The sequence below is a fragment of the Dicentrarchus labrax genome, unplaced genomic scaffold, assembly GCF_905237075.1.
Source record: "Dicentrarchus labrax unplaced genomic scaffold, dlabrax2021, whole genome shotgun sequence".
Taxonomy (NCBI): domain Eukaryota; kingdom Metazoa; phylum Chordata; class Actinopteri; family Moronidae; genus Dicentrarchus; species Dicentrarchus labrax.
This window is the reverse complement of record NW_026136709.1, coordinates 11,206,262-11,228,061: the sequence shown is the minus strand read 5'-3', so window position 1 is coordinate 11,228,061 and position 21,800 is coordinate 11,206,262. Positions and strand designations below refer to the sequence as shown.

The following is a 21,800-nucleotide window of genomic DNA, read 5'->3' as shown; positions in this document are numbered from 1 at the left end:
GTTGTATTTCCGCTACTGTGTGTTCATGTAAAATCAAAGATATTCTTTTGAATCATTTTTTAAATTCTTTTTATGCTTCTGGATTGCATTGTTTTTTTCTATCTCACTACTTTCAAACACAACATCAATATCCCTCAGAGACAACGTGTGAAGTGGTGGAGGAAGTTACAAGGAAGAATCAGGCAAGTTAAGACAAAATCTTGATGCCTGCAGGGCTCCCCCCACCCTTTTCCAAATCTCTCAATCAAACACAAAAGGATCTCTATCTTTTCTGGATGTCACAGGCCAAATCTAAACCACTTCCCTTTAGTGGCTGGGCAACTTCCTGTGTGTCCCACTGAAACTTCCCAAAAGCAATCCTGAAATAGGGATTAAGCAGGGATTAGAGATCAGATATGAGAAGGTGCTGTCACCTCTGTGGCTGTTGTTACATACAAGTCTTTCTTTGCTTTCTTGCTCTCTATCTTCACACTATCTCCTTTGTTCGTCACACACAGCGGGCCTGAGCCTTCTTCTTTCTTCCTTCGATAGAAAAGCCAGAATACACACATGCAAATGAGGTGACGGCCGAGGCCTATCTGGAAGCCATTACGTTTCAGGTTTATAGCTGCGAGTCGTACAGTGACAAAACCTCTCTCACCCCTTTTCATTTCACTAAATGAAAGTACAAATACACTGAGAGGCAAATTGGGACATGATAAAGTGAGGATGTTTCAGCAGCGTTCGAATCAGCAAAAGTGATGAGACGATGAAATTATATTATAAACGGGGATCAGGGAGGGTAAGGCTATCACATCGGGATGCCTGATTGGAATTTGGAACAATCTCCTTTGGGCAGAACTTTTTCCATGAGACAGTAGGAACTCTGATCCTTCTCAGCACTTTTCCTTCTATCCGCAAATCCCTAAAACTATTTTAGCCCGAGAGTTTGGTTTATAGTGTATTGACAGCTCAGCACAAAGGGTATAAAGAGACAGAGAAGTGAAAGCAAAGGAAGAAAACTGGACAGATCTTCTGCCATTTGAACTCCTGATGAGCTTAAGAGATATTGTGTGGAGAGGAAGATGAATCCATGAGGAACAAACCAGACCTCTTTAAGAAAATGTAGGCATAATTGGTGTGATAACAAGAGCTTGACCTGTCAGATAGCGGATATAAAATGTGTGTGTGTGTGTGTGTGTGTGGGAAAGGGAAAGTCAGAGCGTTCGTATCCTCTTTGTGCAATGATAGTTTTTTTAATCCAAAGAAATATAAAGTAAAAGTATCAAAGAAATGACCTCTACAGCATAAGTGAATTAAGTTAGTTTAAGTCACACGTCCTCATAGCCAACACAGAGGCTCAGTTTTACTTCATTAAAACTCTGATCACTTACGTTTATGAGTTTCCCTGTGTTTCCACATGTGTGCACATCGTGCGTAGGCTGGATTAACATGAACTTAATTAGCAGTGGCTGTGGCTAAGATGAACTGAAGCTTCTTAAGAAAGCAGCCAGTGATTTTCAGCAAAGGCTGCTACTTCTTTAACTTCTGAAATAATCACACGTGCTCAAAATGGATGTGTGCATCTGAGGGCAGCACAGATAGTTTTTTAATTCAATCCAATTACTATTACATGAATGATGTGTACTTAGGCAGTGGCTTTCCACACACAAGAGTTCATAATTACGGTGTGTTTGTCTCTGTGAGAGTCCCTCCTACACAAAGCGAATATTAAATGTTCAAATTGCAATCAAATGTGTGTACGTGAGTCATTCTTACACATTAGGGTTGTTAATTGTTTGGATTGTGTGTGTGTGTGTGTGTGTGTGTGTGTGTGTCTTACCCACGTAGAGCTGGCTGAACAGCTCTAGCCGTGTGTGCCCCTGTGCAGGAGCAAGCTGAGATGTCTTGTATGTCTGATCCAACTGTAGGACTGCCTCTTTGACATTTCGCTCAGCCATCACACGATGCCACTGGTCATCGTTGAGGGGTGTGGCCGAATGTACCGTTAACTCCACAGGTCCGTTTCCAACGTCAAAGGAGAAGGAGACGACTTTAGGAGCTGCAGGGAGAGTATGAAGAATCAATTCACCTGATATCTTAACTAACATCACAACTTTCTAAAACCCATAACTCCTTGTTCTGTCACAGTCCACTCTGCAGGTAAATACACATTCAATTTTTAATCTAATGGCTCATTTGTTTCAAGGCCATTCATTTGGCTTGTATAGATTTCAGCATTGCAATACACGACTGCTCACAGCTTTGGACAGGACTAATCTCACAGACAGTCGATAGATGTCAGGAACTGTAGGTATTGCACGACATAAAGTTGTTACGCAGCAGTTTCGATGTGTTTTTTTGCTGTTCTTGAACTTCTTGCTTGATTTGTTGAAGAGAGGAAAACCAAAGAATGAGAGACGAAACAGAAAAAGTTGTAGATGAATGACTAAGAGAGTGTGTGTATGTGTCAGGGTGTGAGTTTGTGTGTTTGGGATATGTTATGGGAAATTAAGGAAGTTGAAATGCCTAGAATGTACTGCTACTCTGTAGTTCAGTAGCCTAATATTTCCACAGACCAACAGGGGGCACTGTTATATCTTTTATGACCATGACAGGTCAAATGTTCATTGATATTTCTGAATTACAGTGTTTGTGTTTTGTGTGTGTGTGTTTGTGTGTTTCAGTCTACCACCTGTCCATTCCAGATGTTTTCGCTACTGCATTGGTGAGGTCTGATGGCTTTCAAACTCTCTAGAGGAAACACTGATCAATCTATACACTGTGCGTTTGTATGTTATGACAGAAAAAAAGAAAATGTGTGTGTTCTTATTTCCAGCTCTATCTCAACTTGATACAATCAAGTAAATAACTTCCACAAGGACAGATATTAAAACCTTTATTTTGAGAAACTACTAACTAATACATACTATAATATTCAGCTTTATATGAATATATCTTAAAGCCTAGTGCCACTTCTCTCATATATTCCAACTGTTAGACACTGTTGGCTTGGTTTTACAATTTTAGGTATGTCATTGTTTCTGACAGCATATTCATTGTGTGTGGATGAGAGCTGTTCAATGAATGCTTGCCACTACAAAATCATAAAGGAATATTTTGGCCCTGACCTATGAAAGGAATGAAGCAACAATGAGCAAACAATGAGGGAATTATTTTTGCTGCTGGAAAGACGATTTGCAATTGTCAAATTAAAAACCAATTTGACTCTTTTCTTAATGCTGAGTACTACTGTGAGGCCGCTGTATAAAAGCTATATATTTTGGGTGGTGCCATATGGTGGTTATTGGCACTAGTGTGCTGCAGTCATAGAAGTGATGAACAACCACTTCAAAGCTCTATATGTTACAGCTTCATTATGACTTCATTAGGCTCAGATATTAGAGTGGATAATTGTATGTTGTGGTCAATGGGGAAATGAACTTTCTTCTTTCCTTACACGCAATCAATATGCCTGGCCTTTATTTCCTTTTAATATTGCTTTCATCTAATTATCTTTTTTCACTCCACCTATTCTTCCATTCTTCTAACTCTTCTACAGTACACACATATAGTTCCTCTGTTTCTTTCTGACCTCCCTTCCCTATGTATTACTTCCTTCATTCTTTCATTTCATCATTCATTTGTTCATTTTCTGCTTGCTTTCTTGCATTCAATCTGTACCTATCCCTTATTAATCTTATCTGTCACTTTGCCCTCCCTCCAATCACTCCTTCCTGCTTTACTTTCTTCCTCGATCCCCTTTCTTGCTCACATTATAATTTCCCCTTAGATGAAATGCAAAGACACCAGATATCATCCCAGAAAAAGCCTGTCTGGATGTGCTGTGTGCATTAACCTGTAAGATAAATCTGAAAAAGTGCTTAAACATTCAACTACCCACAGCACACAACACAACACACAGCAGCATGCAGACAAATAGATGCATGCATACACAGCGAGACACAGAGTATAAGCCCTCTGACAGGCTTTAGTACACTGAATTAATGATGTCTGTATGCAGAGAGCAGGTCTGCAGGGCAGGGAGGAGCGACATCAGTTATTTTAAATGCTGAAAGAAAGCCAAGCATATATCAGAATACCCCAATAGAAGCAAAGCTATAGCAGTGCTACTATAGCAACGCTGAATGGCATTTGAGTGTGTGTGTGTTTGATTGCAAAGCAAGACGGATGCCCTACAACTCTCTTTTTTATAATCAGTCCACAGGCAGGAATGAAAACTAAAGTGCCCTCAGAGCACAGAGCTTGCCTCATCTATTTGCATAGCAGTGATGGATGTCATAAGTGCTAATGTGTGTGTGAGTGTAATTTTGTGTGTGTGTGATATACTTGCATGTAACCCAGAGAAAACCCAGCAGAACTTTTTATTTGTTTGGTATTGGGTTTTCTATTAATCTTTTAATATGGAGGCTGAAAAAGCCAAGTTCTAAATTATGCGTCAGCACAGCACAACCAAACAATGATAAATAGTGAAAGAGGTTGTGTATCGTGTGTGTCTTTGTGTAAATGATCGCTGCTTGTGTGGGTGTGCATATATGTGGGTGTGTGTTTGTCTAATGTGAAGTTTTATTTTGCTGTTCATCCATTTTCAGATGGCTGGCAGTGTGTTATCTCTTCGATCTCTTTCCTGTTATACTTGCTAATTCTTTGTTGTTCGTCTGTTAGCCGTTTTGCTCTGTGTTTTTCACTCCTGGGACGGATGGAGCAGTCTGGCCCCTTTAAGGAGGGAAACTCTATTTAAGTGCGTGCCAAACTCAGAGTGCCACAGCAAACCTGCAGCTGTTAACGCTGAAACAAGATTTAAAGTGACTTCTCAAAAGCTAAGCATCTCTTTGTGATAAAAAAGACTTCAATAATCTTAAGAGTATTTCTTAGTGTGTACATAGAACATATATAGTGAGATTCTCGAACTTCTCGCAGGTTTTTGAGTCTGATAAAATTTTGGTGGCTTATTGCTTTTCTATATACATACATAATATATATAATATACATATTAGATATTACTTTAACAACTTAGAAAGACATCTGACAACTTTGAGAAGCTAGAGCTGCATAGACTACTGCTAAACTTCAGATGTAAACTTTGAGTCTGTCTGGTCTTCATATAAAGAGGGCAATAATACAATGTTATAAGTCAAGGTCTCTAAAGTACATTTCTCAGTTGGATCCCAGGCAGAAAACATTTTGAGCATTTGGGCAAAACATTCTTTCCTCTGAGCTACAGAGGACCCCAGAAGTAAGGCATTTCTGTATTTAGGGACCTTTTTATCTGTCCTCAATCCTGTTACCAGTCCAGTTCACATGGCTCTGAAAACGTCTTAAATGCTGCGTTTCAAATGCTTCTTTGCCTACTTCTTCTTATTAAGATTCAAAGGGGAATAATGTCCACCTGAATCTGTAGGTCATAGTAATGTGTACTTTGTACAAGGTCACATGTGTGTATTTGTAAGTGGGTGTATATGTGCTTTGAGCTCCTGCAATAGCACAGCTATGCTACTCTGGCCTAATGCTAGTCATTTCATGCCCTGACGGGATTGCAGCAGATACAGTTTTTGCACCAGCGAGAGGGCAGAGATTATGTGTGTGTTTATGTGTGTGAGCATGTGTCTGTGTGCACGCAAGTCGTTCTGCGATTGTGTGTCTTAACGTGTGCTGTGGGGCAAAATGCAAGATGATAGCAAGGGAGAGGAGAGAGGAAATCGATGTGGGGGCATTTTGAAAGCCTCGAGAGAGAGAGAGACACACACACACACAGACACGCGCAAACACACACACACACACACACACACACACACACACACTCCCTATCTCCTCTGGCCTGCTGTGCACCCATGACAGACTAGATACTTACTGTATCTTTGTGTGTGTTTTTGTGTGCATGTTTGGAAGACAAATACTAACCCCCTTTGGCAAACTTTTCACTGTGCTTCCATGTACAGTGTAGGATCAGCACATTGCTTTTTTTGTGCATGTATACGTGTGTATTTGACTTTGTGAAAATGCTAGTTTAGCTGTAAGAGAGAATTGGAAAAGAAAACAAAAAGCTTATGGAACTTTAAGGCCACAAATCATCAGACATAATGTCAGTCAGTGTAATGGCTTTAGATGGCTTCAACATTCATCTGCCGACTTTGTGTCTGTTCACTGGTTGGCATTTTGACTCAAAATGGTGGGCCAGGCACCCTAGGAGGAAATGGTAAGTGAGTGCCTTTGACACCAAATGTTCAAATGTTCTTTGAATCCTCTATCGACAGCCATGCTTTGCCAGGAACCCCCTTCACAATGCAGCTCCGCGATTAAAATGAAGCCCAGAATTTTAACATTCTCGATCAGAGCGACTCCACCAAGGCTGCTGGGATGTTCATCTGAGACGCCAGATCACAGAAACCTGCTGCATGATATGTCAATGTGTATATGTTAAGTGTGTATTTGTGTGTTGTGGTGGAAAAGGTTATGGGGGCTGAACTTTAAAGAGATTTAAACGCTGGTATATGCAAAAATTATTTTAAGAAAAAAAGAGAGAGACTGTGTCAGTGTGTGTGTGTGTGTGTGTGTGTGTGTGTGTATGAGAGCTTGTGTTTTGTCATCCCTGAAAATGGGTGATTTGGTTAAACAGAGGTTCATAATGGACATAATTATTGAACACACCAATTACCTTAAATAAATGATTGCTCTCTCTTGCAATCACACAAAGTAGTGCACCATAATCAGCAAGGCAATTGACTTGCTGGTGTGTGTGTCTGCATTATTCTGTGTGTCTATGTGATTTTGAGTGTGTGTGTGGTGACAGGCTGAATCCAGCACTGCCAGACTGACTGCTGGATTAAACCTCACACTAGGCTGGATAAAGAGTCACAGTGAGAGAGAGAATAAGAGAGACAAACATAGAGAGAAATGACTCTCACGCACACACAGAAATCACTCAGATGCATCTTACATTTGAGCTCCAGGCGAATGAAGTCAGTGTTGCCTAGGTTTTCCAGAAAGACGCCGTAGGGTGCGCTGGTCTTGAAATAGAAAGAGATGTCGGCGCTGGTCTCACCCTGGAAGGTGGCAAAGTGCAGGTAGGACGATGGGGTGGTGAATGATGCAGCGTTCCAGTAGTTATCTGTGAAAAAAAAAAAAAACTGAAACTCTGAAACAGCCCATCCCACATGCATGTGGATCTGATAAGCTGCAGAATAAATTCATTGAAGAAATGGTTTCATTTCAAATGGCTATGCATCCATTTTTATTTCATTCCACAGAGCTATCAATCTATTCTGGATAAAACATTATTATCTATCTCACGTCCATTGTTTAATGTGGCTCATTTAATATCTCCTCAGTAAAAATGATTTCATCTTCTATACTGTATTTCTGTGCAGAGGTTTTAACGTGGCCTGTAATTTCCTGCAACTTCAATAATATTCAAAAGAAAGTTGATTATATCAGAGACCATTTATTTTCTTCTAAATGAAGACCTAAGAAGAGGACAAGGGTACATGGACAAAGTGTTGCGGGATTTTTGATAACAACTTTCCTAATGACTTTTATGAAGCGAAACCAGCGGCTGCTAATGAAGACAAAGTAGCAGCGCGTTAAACAGCTGCTGATGAATTATCAGACTGTGGTTGATGCAGTGACTTCTCTGCTGTCTCCCCTCTTCTCGCCTTGCCATGTCTCTGTCTCGCTCCTATCACTCAAGGAAGATGAAGGAGCAGGGAGGAAAGAAGGAGGAAGAGGGGAGGAGAGCGTGGAAAGGACAGGTGAGGAGAGAGGACAGAAGAAGAGGAAAGAGGCCAGGCAGAAGTAAAAGGACAGAATATTGAAGAAGTGATGGAAAAGAGGAGAGTAAAGTCAAGGAGAGGCCATATGACGGGGGGGGACCTGGGGGGGCAACTGGAGGGCAGGAGGAAGAGGAGTGAAGAGTGAAGGGTAATGTGGCATCAGCTGTGTGAGATCTCCTTGATGCCTTAGAGGATTGGCCTCAGACCCTCCACCATAACCCTGGAGGAAAAGTGTACACGAAGAATGGAGCAGAGAGGACAAACGTGTGTGTACCCGCAGTGTGTGTTAGGACTGCAACTAATGATTAATGTAACTATCAATGATACATCTTCAAATTGCTTTTTCTGTTGGACCGACCAAAGATCCAAAGATATTCAATTTATGGCAGAAAACAAAGAAAAGCAGCAAATCCTCAAAATCAAGATGCTGGCTCCAGAGAATGTGTGTCATTTAAAAATGTGTTCCTGATTAATTTTCTGCCCAGCAACTAATCAATTAATTGACTGATCAGTTCTGCACCACTCTGCTTCCTTTCATGTGTGAATTTAAACCCATTTACGCATGCAAATTCATTCACATGTGTTGTGTGTGTGTGAGAGAGTGCATGCCTGTAAGTGTAGGTATGCACCCGTGTCCATGCATCTCTCTGTGCGTGAGTGTGTCTCCTGGTTCAGTGCGATAAGCGCTCCCCAATGACAGGGCTGTGCTCCTCCCTTCTCCTCCTTGCCTCACATCCTGTCACCAGGGGCAAGGGCAGATAGCGGCCAAGAGCACACACACACACACACACACACACACACACACACACACACACACACACACACACACACACACACACACACACACACACACACACACACACACACACACACACACACACACACACACACACACACACGACCACCTACTGATGCTTTCTTTGTGATTAGTGTGTTTGAAGTTGGAATACTGTTCATTTCTCTACGGGAGGCACAGCCAATTATTGAACAGGGTTAATTGAGGACTAAACAGGAGGAAGCCTGCGGAGGCCACAGAAACAAATAATTATCTGTTATTGATGTTCCATCATAGCAAGAAGGAAGACCAGGGCCACATCGTTGGTGACACAAAGATGTACAGTCACTGTCTGTCTACAAAGGAATTGTTCTGATGATTGCAGCATGTGCAGGGGCTTAAAGGTACAATAATGATGGGATATCAAAAGAAACATCCATATAAAAGCATATTGATACACATACAAATAATTTATTATTTTACATAAACAAAATCCCTCCCAGCACAAATATGTAATAACATTACAAATACACAAATATCATGAAGAAATGTGCTGTACTATCTATTTGTATACACCAAATGACACTTTTGGAGCTTTGAGCGAGAGAGTAAAAAGAAGGCTGACAAAGACATAGAAGCAAGAAGGCCACAAAGATATAGAAACACAGCCGGGAGGCGAGTTAAGCTTCAGAAGGAGGGAGAGAAAACAAGGGGAAAAGAGGGAAGTGGGTGGTTAAAGAGAAAGAACACAAAAGAGATCCATGGTGTGAGAAGCAAAGGAGAACAAAAAATGAGGGGTTTGGAACAAACTGAGTGTTGGAGAGAAAACAGTGTTGGAGGAATAAACATGGATGCCAAATCATAAACCTCTGATTGGCCCTGTACCAGATCCACAGATGCAACTGGTTGGCTAGACTGTGGCACATTTATCACTCCCATATTGAAATGTTTATCAAACAAATGTTTCAAAAACGGATCCAGTAAACAAATGTCTATTTTGACTTGACCACAAATATTAAACTGTTAATGATAATGCTTGATAACATGCTTAAAAGGCAAGCCAAATTAAGTCTATGCCACTAATTTATTTACCCAAGGTCTATAAAATGAGTTTGATATGAAAACCTGACACAGACAGTACAGACAGTTCATTCATGTCTTACTATAACCTCCTCTGGCCAATCAAGTCAGTTTCCCCTTACGCATTCATAAGAAGAAAGGATACACTTTTGAGGAACTGTGTCAATGTTTCACTAACCATTGATGTAGTTCCTACAGGTGCCTCAAAGACAGCAATCAAATATAATCCTTTTTTCTTGATGTGATGACCCCTTCCCCCTCTGGTTGGTCTGTGTCTTTTTCCTTTTTGCTCTTCACAGCAGACAGAGTGGCAGGGGTGTGGCTATTAGATGGGCTACACCTGTTTCCTCCCTGATTACTAGGCTCTACAAGAGGTTGATCAGTTTGTTGTCTCTCTCTCCTTACAGCCAGCAGGTCCTTGGTTTGTTGCTGTCTTTTGGTTTGATAAATGCATTACCTTTTTTCTATACACAACACTTCACCCATATCCACACACACTCACTACACTACTGAAAACACTGATGTACATAATATATGTACATACATATGAACATTGGTTAATTACATTTATTTTGCTCGAAACACTAATTATCTGTGTGGTCTCCCTTGTTTGGCACAAAATGTGAGCAGGTTCATGACACTTGACAAGCCAAGTTTCTCTCTGCCTAATGGCTCTCAAGGTGACACGTTGATGTAGAAATTCTAATCCTGTCGTCACTTTTTTCCCTGGATGCCCTTGGTGTCATTGTGTGGTGCACTACTGTGGATAATACTGCTTACCAAAGAGTGTCTCAGACCTACTTTCAGGATGTATGTGGCCTCTGTTGCTGAGCTACTCGATTGTTAGAAACTTAATTTACTTGAGAAATAGGATAACGGTTTATTGAAATTTATTTTCTTTCTTCTTCCAAAGTTTAAATCAAATATCTATTTGTCTTAGAGTATAGTGCAAACCAGCACTCTGTGGAAGGACCGTCATCAGTTTGCAGCATGTAATAATACAGAATCCATACACAATACAACAATTCACATTGTGTCAACATCAGGCTTTATAGTTTTTATCCTCTGGGTTTTTGGTGCAGTGACAGTGGAGATTATGGAGAATATACCAGATTTAAAGGAGGAAAGAATTTAATTTATTACTGAAGCTCAGTCCTCTGAAAGTGAAAGTCTGATGTACAGCTACAGTTTTACATTAATCCAAAGGTGGAATGAAACCAAATGTTTTAAACATTTAGCCATGATAGTGAATGACAATGTTGGGAAGTTGGTCCACCATTTTGGTCCAAACTTTAGTATCTCAGCAATTATTGAATGTGCTGCCATGATATTTGGTACAGACATTCATGTCGCCTAGATTATCCAACTGACTTTGGTGATCCCCTGACTTGTCCTCTAGCACCAACATGGTGTTGACATTTGTGCCTTTTAGTAAAATGTCTCAACAACTACTGATTGGATAGGGATGCAATTTGGTACCATCATGTTAGCGTGCCAAAATGCAAAACTAACATAATGAACATGTTAAATATCAGAAGTAAACCAATCCCAAAAGAGCTGTGCTTCAACCAGACAACCCAAGTTTAACACCCTTGCAGGGTCAATAAAGAATAATTGTTGGCACTTCAGGAGTAGATGCTCTTTACAGATTGATGTTTCTTTACAAAGCATCACATGGACCCATCAACTTATTAGACTGAAAAGTGTTGTCGCATAAAACACCGAAAACAGCTGCTGACCTCTGGATTAGGCCACAGGGACGGATGTAAAAAACAAACAAACTCAAGCCCACTGAACTGTAGCTGCTGACATGATGTGAGATGTAGTTTGAGGTGAAGTTTGGGTCTGGAAGCCAACTAGATGATTCATCTGTCTATGCTTGACCAGATGGGTTATGTGCCAGTACCAGCAGATGGTAAGGATGACTGACTGCACTGTCTCAGGTCATTAGCAAGGACATTTTCTGGAACACGCAAACACACATATGAAATACATGTGCATGCACATTAAAAATACAAATTCATATACACTGTTGGCTACAGGCAGAATAGATCACATTTACCGCCACAATAGCTCATATTAATAACCTCATTCTCACACATCCTGCATGTACTCACAAGGTGAAGTGTAATATCACTGTAGATCGTGACATTTAGGATCTCAGGCTTGCTGGAGCCCTTATTACTCAGTTTGGTGGAGCAAACACATCTCATTTAACTTTTCCACTTGCAACTTATTCTGCTATCTACTTCAGGTGCAAAGCTATTGAGACACTTTTTCATCAAAGTACTAACAGTAGTGTCATCTAACAATAGAGGCAGCAGCACCTATCTTGCAAGTTGATGCATTTGCAAAGTGCCCCTAAGGGCATGGCTCAGATATTCAAAACATAATGCTTGAACCTACATATATAGATCTGAAATGTCCGGAACTGTGCTACAATATGCATATATTTCTTCCCCGCTCCATTTCAAATTTCCATTGAGACCTATAATTGAGCCATCTGTGGGGTGTAATTTTATGGTCTAGGTACTGTGTATTCACAGTAAATATAGCATTTGAACCTACAGGTAATTTGTGTCTGTCATTTGAGAACTGCACAACCTTTATTAATCTCACATTAAGTTGCTTGTCATTTTTAGCACTTAGCCTTCAGAGATATAATTATAAACATGGGGAGCTAAAGGGAAATAAAGGCCTATCAAAGGAAAGAAATAATTTTTAAAAATATATTTTTTGGAACTTTTATTGTCTGTAATGGATAGCGACATCTGTAGAGTGATAGAAACGGGAGGAGAGAGAGGTGATAACATGCAGCAAAGGGCTATAGGTCAGAGTCAAACCCATGCCCACCGCAGCAAGGACTCAGCCTTGGTAAATGGGGCAACAGCTCTACCACGTGAGCTACCAGGGCACGATAATTAGTTTAAAAAACCTACAAGAACTAGTTAAACTACAAAGTACTTATGGAGCAAATGGTATGTTTTAATTTGGACTTTTACCCACATTTTTGATTTCTTTATGTATTTTCGCCTAAAATTCTCAATAAAATATAATATATATAAGAAACGGGAGGAGAGAGAGGCGATAGCATGCAGCAAAAGGCTATAGTAATGAGCTCTATGTAATGCACACCAGACCCTCAGTGTCTTGTTAGACATCAATTACATAGACACTATATGTGGGCATATGAGCAGTGACAAATGGGTACAAAGCAATTAATTAATTTTGAACTATCACAGGTGACCCCTAAAAGCTTTCATTTGTGGTCAGTCATGAGGCCAAGCATGTCTCATAGCAGGTGCTATTACCTTATAATAATAGAATATGTGCTGCTTTGCTTCATTTGCTGTCATTTATTTTCATTCCCATCTATTAAAATGTCCAAACCCTTTTAACATCAATAAATGGGACTAATTCCTCTCTGTCTGCCTGTGACTGTATAGGCTGCCATTAAACTAGCCATGGAAATGGGCTTCATTAATGCTGGAGCACGCGCACACTCTCTCTCTCTCTCTCTCTCTCTCTCACACACACACACACACACACACACACACACACACCCACATGCACACGGAGAGAAAGTTACACTCTTACTTGCTCTTGTGCCCATCACAGAAAGACAGACAGAAACACACACACAGAAGAGTGCACATGCACATACACCCAGACACATAAGTACCTTGTACTAAAACTTTCCCTGACTGCCCAATACATCATTTGCCTATGAAAACCCATTATATGGCAGCCAATCATCATTGCTCTTACTGAGACAGAGCTCCATACACAGTATGAGAAGCATCAATCATACACGGTGTACCTATTCACGTGTGAAATTTTTAATATATGTTTAATATGCCTTAATGGGCCAATATATAATGTATGCTCCATGTTCCAGTGCCTTGGCCAGTACTATTGCAAACATACCTCAAAGTCATCTTCATTTTAAAGTTAGTTTGTTAATTTGGTCACTCAATATAGAAGACGACGACTCTCTCTTTGTCTCTCACACACACTCAGACACACACAGTGGATAATAGAGTAGGACAAAGAGAATATGGCTCCTTCCAAGTGACAGAAGGATCCATCTTTAGTAATTGTGTCTGCCATACTGCTACATGATAGACCCACACACACAAACAGATGTGATGTCATGGGTCATTAAATCATGGTTTGTTTATATGTTGGCAGCTCTGTGATGAAGGGACATTAGTGAGAATGGCACCAGATTGTTGATGAAGGGACCATAATGAGTGTGACACCAGTGAGGAGTGAGGGCAGGTGTTCTGTCATGTTCTGCACCCTCGACAGAACCAGGCCACTTCCTGTCTCCCGGATGAATGGACGGACCGGCTGATAGATAGATGAAAATTAGAGGGAAAACTTCCGTGCATGAGAGATGTGTAAACCATATCTGTGGTATTCTTAGCTATATTTCTTTTTAGTTTTAAATACAACACTGTGTCTTTGTAAAACAGGCAGAACACACAAACCTGCACTCACAGTCCACTGAGATTGCATAGCTCCACTCTATTATTCCTTTTACTATGAAAAATGAGCAGTCAATAGATAATATATGAAGCATTATTATCGTAATGATCATGCTGCCTTGCACTAAAGATTAAATCCATGTTTGCTTTTCCTCTCCACAGGATATTACTTTCTATGAAACCTCTCTGGTATTTTGTTACATCACACAGCAGATGCTGACATTACTTCCTCTCTATGCTGTTTTAATCTATTTCGTCTTAGGAGATTTCTTAAGAGAAAAAATAAAGGGAGAGGATGAGGGAGGCAGAGGCAATCTCAAAAGACAAAACCATTTGATTGAAGAATTCACAGTTCTGTTCTGAAAATCTCTCAATGGGTAATGCATTTGGGAATTGAGAATCACTGAGGTTGCTTTCTCACTTGTAGTTTGTGTTACTTGTTCCAGAATAACAAAAACTGTACTGTACTTTTAGAGTAAGTGTAATCTGTTTCAGTGCACAATCAGGAGGGATGAGAGAAAAGACCCGGCCTGAAGCATATTAAGCTAGAGAACAAGCTTCTTGGCTTCCTTGTCAATTGATGCCAAAAGCATACACCAGACACACCATACAGACAGAAGAAGTAATCAAGGTACAGTAACCAGAATGTGCTGATCCGGCGGAGGATTCTGGAGAATCGACCAGTTGCGTGATGAAGTAGGACAGTGGCGTATTAGCGTCAGTCTGTGCCATCTTCAAGATACCTCGCTGACACCACTGGTATGCAGGCTCACACAGAAAACAGTGGTTGTGGGCGTTTTGGTGTGCATCACATGTTGATGTATATTTTTTCAGGCCTACAGCTACTGAATATCCCTTAGTAATCGGAGCTCTATACTGCATTTATAGCAGCCGTTCTGACATGAAAAAGTAAAGCTGTTACCAATGACACTAATTAAGGTCCAATTCCATTCAAATTAAACAGAGTCATGGTGCTGCTATTGTGCATGTTGGCTCACTGCAAAGGCTTTGCTACATGGAGTGGAGCCTTAATTAGTATCATCCGTAACACCTGTGTTTACCCTTCTATTTCATGTCAAAATGGCTGCTGTAAAAAAAGGTCCACTCCTTATGGCTGTGTGGCTTTACATCATTGGGATATGGTTTCCATCATCCATTTGACTTTCATGAGTTTGTACGAAAGCCCACTCAGATTCAGAATGAGAAATGTTTCATTTAGCCAAGTATAACAGATGCATCACAAATGTGATGCAATTAATCCACGCCGACCGGACAGAAACACAGTACACACTGGTGTACTGACACGCCGCAGGTCGGTCCAGGACAAAGTGAAGCAAAGTGAAACAGCACTGGTTCATGAGTTATGAGGAAAGAAAGGTGGTCAATATGATAGAGCGGCAGAATCTGTGTGTGTCTTCCAGTTGACCCAAAGTCCCGCAGAGAACAGTGTGCCAACACTGATTAGAAGAATAGACAGGAAGAGAAACAGCAAGGATTAAACTGCCTCCCAGTGTGTCTATGTGTGTGTTCCTGCAGTATCCGATATCTGATGTTTACCTGAGAAACAGCACAGACTACAATGACAAGATAGAAGATAATAAAAGGACGAGAGACTGTTTAGAGGGAAAGTCTCTGAATATAGTTCAGATACCTTTATCTGGCTACACACTCATACATGGGCACAAATGCATGTGCCTACAAACACAAAAACACGCGTACGCAGAAGTACATAAACACCCACACACATACACAGTAATTTTCCAGAGTAGAAAGACAGTCAAGATAAAACAACTGTTTCTCTGATTGATCGAACAATGTGAGTATGAGCAATGTGTTATTTTCACACTCAAGTGCAACTCCGAAATAACAATGTGCCAAATTGTACTCCGCTATGCATGAAGTGTTTTCTCTTGTTCTCTCTCACGATAGTTTTTAATTAAGACCCCATTCAAACCATCAGGAGCAAATTCTAATTGTCAAAAGAGGTTTGTTACTTTCCAAAAGTTGGCTAACAACGTCTGAATGTATTGTACAGTCTAAGACATATTAATAATGTTTAATTTCCACTAGGATTAGGGATGAAGAAAGAGGCCAACTTTCCTTCCACATGAGGAGAGAGAAGATAATTAAGACCAAAGTACTTTTTTCTCTCTGTTGTAAGAAAAAAAATAGTAAAATGAGGTAGCCTATTGCATGACTACACTACTTTTTTTGTTTGCATTTGGTAATAGAATAAACTCCTCAAACATTTTAAATATTGCCAACGCCTCACTGACTGTACAGAAAGAAAATAAATAAAAAAATATAACGAGTGTGTTTAATTGTGGGTTTGCCAATGCTTACATGTGTGTAAGCTGAGAAACCTGTATTGATGTTGCCACAGTTACAACAGGTAGAGCACAGTACCATGTACCAGACTCCCCAGTAAACGGTACAGTGATGTTTACCAACAGAAAGACACCATCACCATATGATTAACCGTTCTCTGTATGTCCTTGCTCGAGGTGAACATTTTTTAACATGTAGATGATATAAACCTTTTCTGTGCTTAGCTCCTCTCGTAGCTGCAGAGAATTGCGCACCATGCACCTGCCACTTAAAGTCAATTTGAGTAAATGTGTAAATCTAGCTGGCTATCTTAAGATTCCTAGCACTTTGCTCTCCAGTATTACACAGTTCCTTTCACTTTCCTCCTATTACATACCTGAATATGTCAATAGTGATGGAGACAGCCGGCACTGACTTGGTTTTTATGAGTAATTTTTTACTCAGTAGAGAAAATGCATTGAGAAAGGTTGAACCAAGCTGAGTGGAGGGAGAGTAAGGAGAGGCATAACTTTTTGTAGAGCACAGGGCATTGGCCAACATCCTGAACATGTTGTCCTACATTATCTGGCTGACTTTCAGATATGAGGATGGAACCTATAGAGAGGTCGTAAGTCAAACATTTCAGCTTCTAACAATGTCCCTGTCGGGCGTGCCTACACTTATCATAGGTTATTGACAAAGCAATATTCTCACAGGTAATTCATTCAGTCTTAATTAAATTCTGGAAATATTCCAGTGGTTTTTGGCTGCTTTCCTGCGTACGAGACAGCTCTCCTGAGGGTCACAAATTACCTTATTTGGACAAAATATGGGGGAATGTGATCTTAATTGTTTTAGGCCTTTATGTTCTATTGTCCATGCAGTACTACTTGACCGGCTTTAGCAATGTGTTGGCATTTCAGACTCAACGCTATCATTGTTCAGCAGACATCACAGAGCAATCTAATAGGTGAGACAACCTTTATCTACTACTATACTGAACAGCCTAGTGACCTTTGTTGTAAGCCCCATCTAACTTTCTCTGTAATTTCTTCCAAGGAGTAAAATTCTCACATGTTATAAACTCAACTGTTTCAGGAGTGTGTTCAAGTACTATTAACTGTTTAGGAATTTCCTAAGCTACCCAGTGTCAACAGGGGAATCTTAATATGAGCTGTATTAAAGAGACAGAAGGTGATCTCTAAATTCAACCTTTGATGAGTCCTTCGCAAAGGTTATGCAGTCGTGCCTCTACAAGCAGCTGAGAATTATTTTGAAAAAGGAAAGCTCTCAGCGTCTGACTTGGGGAAAGTCATTAACGCACATATTTCCTCTCAATTAGGCCATTGTAACTGCGGTCCTCCTGCCTCACTCAAAGGTCCCTTTTACACCTGCAGCTAATCCAGTTTTCATTTTCCAGTGCAGGCTCCCTTTAAGGTTTGAATTTCTTTTTAAGATATTACTGATAATTCTAAAGCACAGTGTGGTTTGGCTCCTGGCTACATTACTGACCTTTTCAGTCTCTTTGCAGAACCTCCTGTGTGTCCTACAGTCTGGACTCATGGGGAATAGGTCTCCAACTTGGGTTCTGATAGTGTGTATAATTAAAGCTAACTAAATCAGATCAACACTACCTACAAATGTGGTTTCAGTGTTAGATCTTACATAGACTCATTATTCTGTTTTCATTCATTTGTCATGTATTACTGTTTTGTAACTGTCACTATTATCAGCACAGCTGAAGCATTTATTCAACCAAACTGAATTCTCAGCTATTGTTACTTTTTGTATGTCCCTAATTCAATCATTAATTACATTTCCAACACTTTGTAGCAGCAAATATACCCTGGGAATCCTGCTCTTTCAGCTCGATATTCATCTTCACAATTAAGCCTTTTGATTCAAGCCATTTCCAACATGGTTACATATTTGCCAAGCTGCCCATCACTCTAAACACCAAAGACTGCTGCAGAATGTTACATCAACAACTACAACTACCCAGTACACATGTATGCAATGACGAAACACTTACTATCTCCTTGGCAACGGAGTGGTCCAACAGTGAGCTTGGCCTCAGAGCCCGGTCTGTTGGTGTCACCCACAGCAACCTGGCTGACTGGCAGGTGTTCTTTATATATCAAGAGACCAGAATCTTCTTTCCTGGAAGATGAGTTGAAAGAAACATGCAGACAGAGGTAAGTGGAAGTTAAACGCTGCTTTCTGTAGCTTTCTTCTGTTTTGAATATTTGTCATTTTATGGTTACACTATTCATAACTATACCAATACTGCTTTCCTGGGTGAATTTAGCTGGCTTATTCAGGCATGTTTCATATATGGTGTTAGGTGCAGTGCCAGTATAATTTCTATGTATGTATCTATGTAATCTTTTTCTTTTATATCGTTACTTTTCATAATATATATGTATGTGCATTTAATATGGATTACTTTTTTCTTTCCCCCTTTTAATAATAATAAAATAAAAGTTATTGTGACAAATGTTTAAATGAGGGAAACAATATTATGTGAAAATAAATATATATATAATATTAAAATATAATATAATAACAATAGAAAGAGGTAAAAACACATCTCACTACTCATATTGAGTTAACATAATTGTTAAAGAATGGAATATAAAATAAATACAACAGTGACATGTAAATGTATTAATTGTTACGGAAGATTGCAGCATGGATGGAGCAATATTTAAATCAATCTATGGAGGAGAAGTGAAGAGTGAATCAAGCAATAAAATTATACATACAAAAAATATGAATTAAATAATTATTATAATTACTTTATGTTGCTATCATATGTTAACTAGTCCGATGACAATACCACAAACACACAGCTTTTAAAGTGGGAATGTGTTTGTGTACGACATTTTCTAAATTATTTGCAGAACCATTTGATTTTAATTGTTTGCCATTCATTGCAGTTAGGAAATAAAACAGTAAGCTCTAATTTATGCCTTTGTGCATGCATGTGTGTTTCTATGTGCTGCCAAAAATATGGGTAATGAGTGGAAATAGAGTTATATGGGTAATATTTCAAAAAGTCACTCAGCCAAACAATGAGACATTAATGCATACAATATTAATGGAGAGAACGAGACAGAGTAAGACATATTTGTAATCTCATCAGTTTTAGAGATGGGGTGGGGGGAGACATGAAAGCAAATGAAATCTCTTCGTCTTACTAACATACAGTATGTACGCACATGCACACACCCACAGACAGCGATGCAATTGGTTTAATGAGAAGATCCATCAGCTGGCTAAAAGAGCCTTGAAACACAAACTGTTGGTTCTGGAAGCAAACATCCCTCTTAAATAAACGCATCATTGATGGTGGCATTCATCATTCAGTCACTTTAGCCTCTGAAGTTAGACACCTCATCAGACTGTCCAGCTAAGGCAGGCTCTGAGCTGACAGATTATTCTAATTAGTATTAGTGTAGTGACAATTTTAGCATCAGCACAGTGAAATTGTCCCATCAAAAGTTCCATGGGTATGACATATTTCACTTTTTTTTTCACTTCACCTGTGGCCCCTTGCTGCGTGTCATCCCCCGCCCCTTTCCTGTCACTCTCCAGCAATCAGTATTGATTAAAGGCAATAAAAGCCTAAAGAAGAAAATATATATATAAAAAAAGGCTCAAGTTTATGATCCATGCCGAAGTAAAGAAGTACCACTGTTATTGTATTGCAGTCAAATGCTATTTAGTGTTAATGTTTATAAAGTAGCAATTTTTAGGGAAAATGTATCTTTATTAGCTTAGTTTTTATACAGTATATGTGCCATAGAAACTGTGATAACCCAAAAGTCCTGCTGCATTAGTGATAGGGAAAATCTGCAAAACTGTAGTACTGTAGGATGGATACGGCCGGATACCCATAGGAACACTAAGCGGAATGATATAAATAAACATATGCTGACCGGATGGTAGGGGGTAGGAATGGTAATCAATACAAGTCGCTTGTGCCCAAGCAACTTGGACGTGATAGTCTGACTTACCATTGTTTGTGGTCAGCGTCACAGTTGCAGTCATACTTGGGGTCAGTGCAGTTCCTGTCAATGCCGCAGGCACATTTCTGGATGCCAGGCCCTGAGCCCCCCCAGTAGAAGTGCTTCTCACTGCCCCGACCCACCCACCATGTGTACGGGGTCCCATCTGGAGAGCAAGAGAGACATACACAAAACAAAAAACAACGTGTAAGCTTCTTTCAAGAAAAAGAACAGTCATCTCCCTCATGGTTTCTGACAGAAAACTAGAATACTACAATGTCCTACCAAATAATGCAATGTGTGCCTTTAGAAAAGTACAGCAGAGACAAAAACACAAACTTTTCTAAACACAATTAAGCTGTGTTACTTAAGTGTCCAAACTCCTTCCAATTACAAGTGATTAATTGTTAAATCATTGACTGTTTGAGGCTTTTGTCACATTAATGTGATTTATATTGACAGCAAGCAGCTGCATGGTGAATGTAATTCATTTGCTCAACATGTTTTACGCAGCTGGATGGTAAATGCCTTTGAGACTGGCAGGCACACTTAGTCACAGATCACACCTGTGATTTTAGAGATTTATAAAACACATATTCGAATCTCAATGTATAAAATAATATAGGTACTTCTGAGCCCAACAACAGATGTGCACAACGGAGGTGTTGAAACACCTCTTTGTGTGCATGTGTGCCCGACAGTGTGCGTGTTTTTGTGTGTGGGCTTTGATGAGTGGATAAAAGGTGAAGGATCGCCACTTTTCAATAAGAAATGTAATATTGTTTTCTTTGCCTTAGATATAACGTATTCTGGCAAGAGACAGTAACTAGGCAGAGAGATAGGTGTAAATATTTTGGTGCCTGGAAATACATCACAATAACAGCTAGAGAGAATGAAACAATATTACGTTTCCCTCTTTATTCCGCAAAAATAAGCTGCACTGTCAATATCGCTTTGTCAAATTCCATCAGAGACAATGAAATCTCCGGAGCCATATTTCTTATAGGAGGGGACTGAAGTAGACTTTTGATGCAGCACAATTGCATTGAGAGGTGTGATATACTGTTTTATTACACTTTTGATTTTCTGAACTGGAGGAAGCTTCCAGAGGAAGCTACGGATGTGTCTGTGTGTGTTTATATGTATTCTGTGTGTGTGTTTGGCCTTGGTGACCTGCAGGTTTATTGTCCTCATAAAGGGAATTAGCCTCATCTCTCTTCAGGCCACTGTTCAGACAAGCCATTGTCAATAGGATTAACAGTGCTTCCTCAAGAGACTTCACAATCCTCACCCTTTGTGTGGACATGTATGTGTGTGTGTGTGCTGTTGCACTTCTGTACAAGTGAGAAATTAGTTTGCCTTAAAGACC

At 39.9% G+C, this 21,800-nt stretch overlaps 1 protein-coding gene across 1 annotated transcript in view; it reads right to left on the bottom strand.

Moving 5' to 3' along the window:
• The window catches only part of cntnap2a (contactin associated protein 2a), a 314,052-nt gene that overhangs the window by 33,241 nt on the left and 259,011 nt on the right, over positions 1-21,800 (bottom strand). Inside the window, exons 16-19 of the mRNA XM_051410449.1 lie at positions 20,441-20,597; positions 18,454-18,581; positions 6,938-7,108; positions 1,823-2,041 (exon numbers count right to left, since the gene is read on the bottom strand). Coding sequence (XP_051266409.1) covers positions 1,823-2,041; positions 6,938-7,108; positions 18,454-18,581; positions 20,441-20,597 — 675 coding nt within the window. The remainder of the gene's footprint in view (positions 1-1,822; positions 2,042-6,937; positions 7,109-18,453; positions 18,582-20,440; positions 20,598-21,800) is intronic.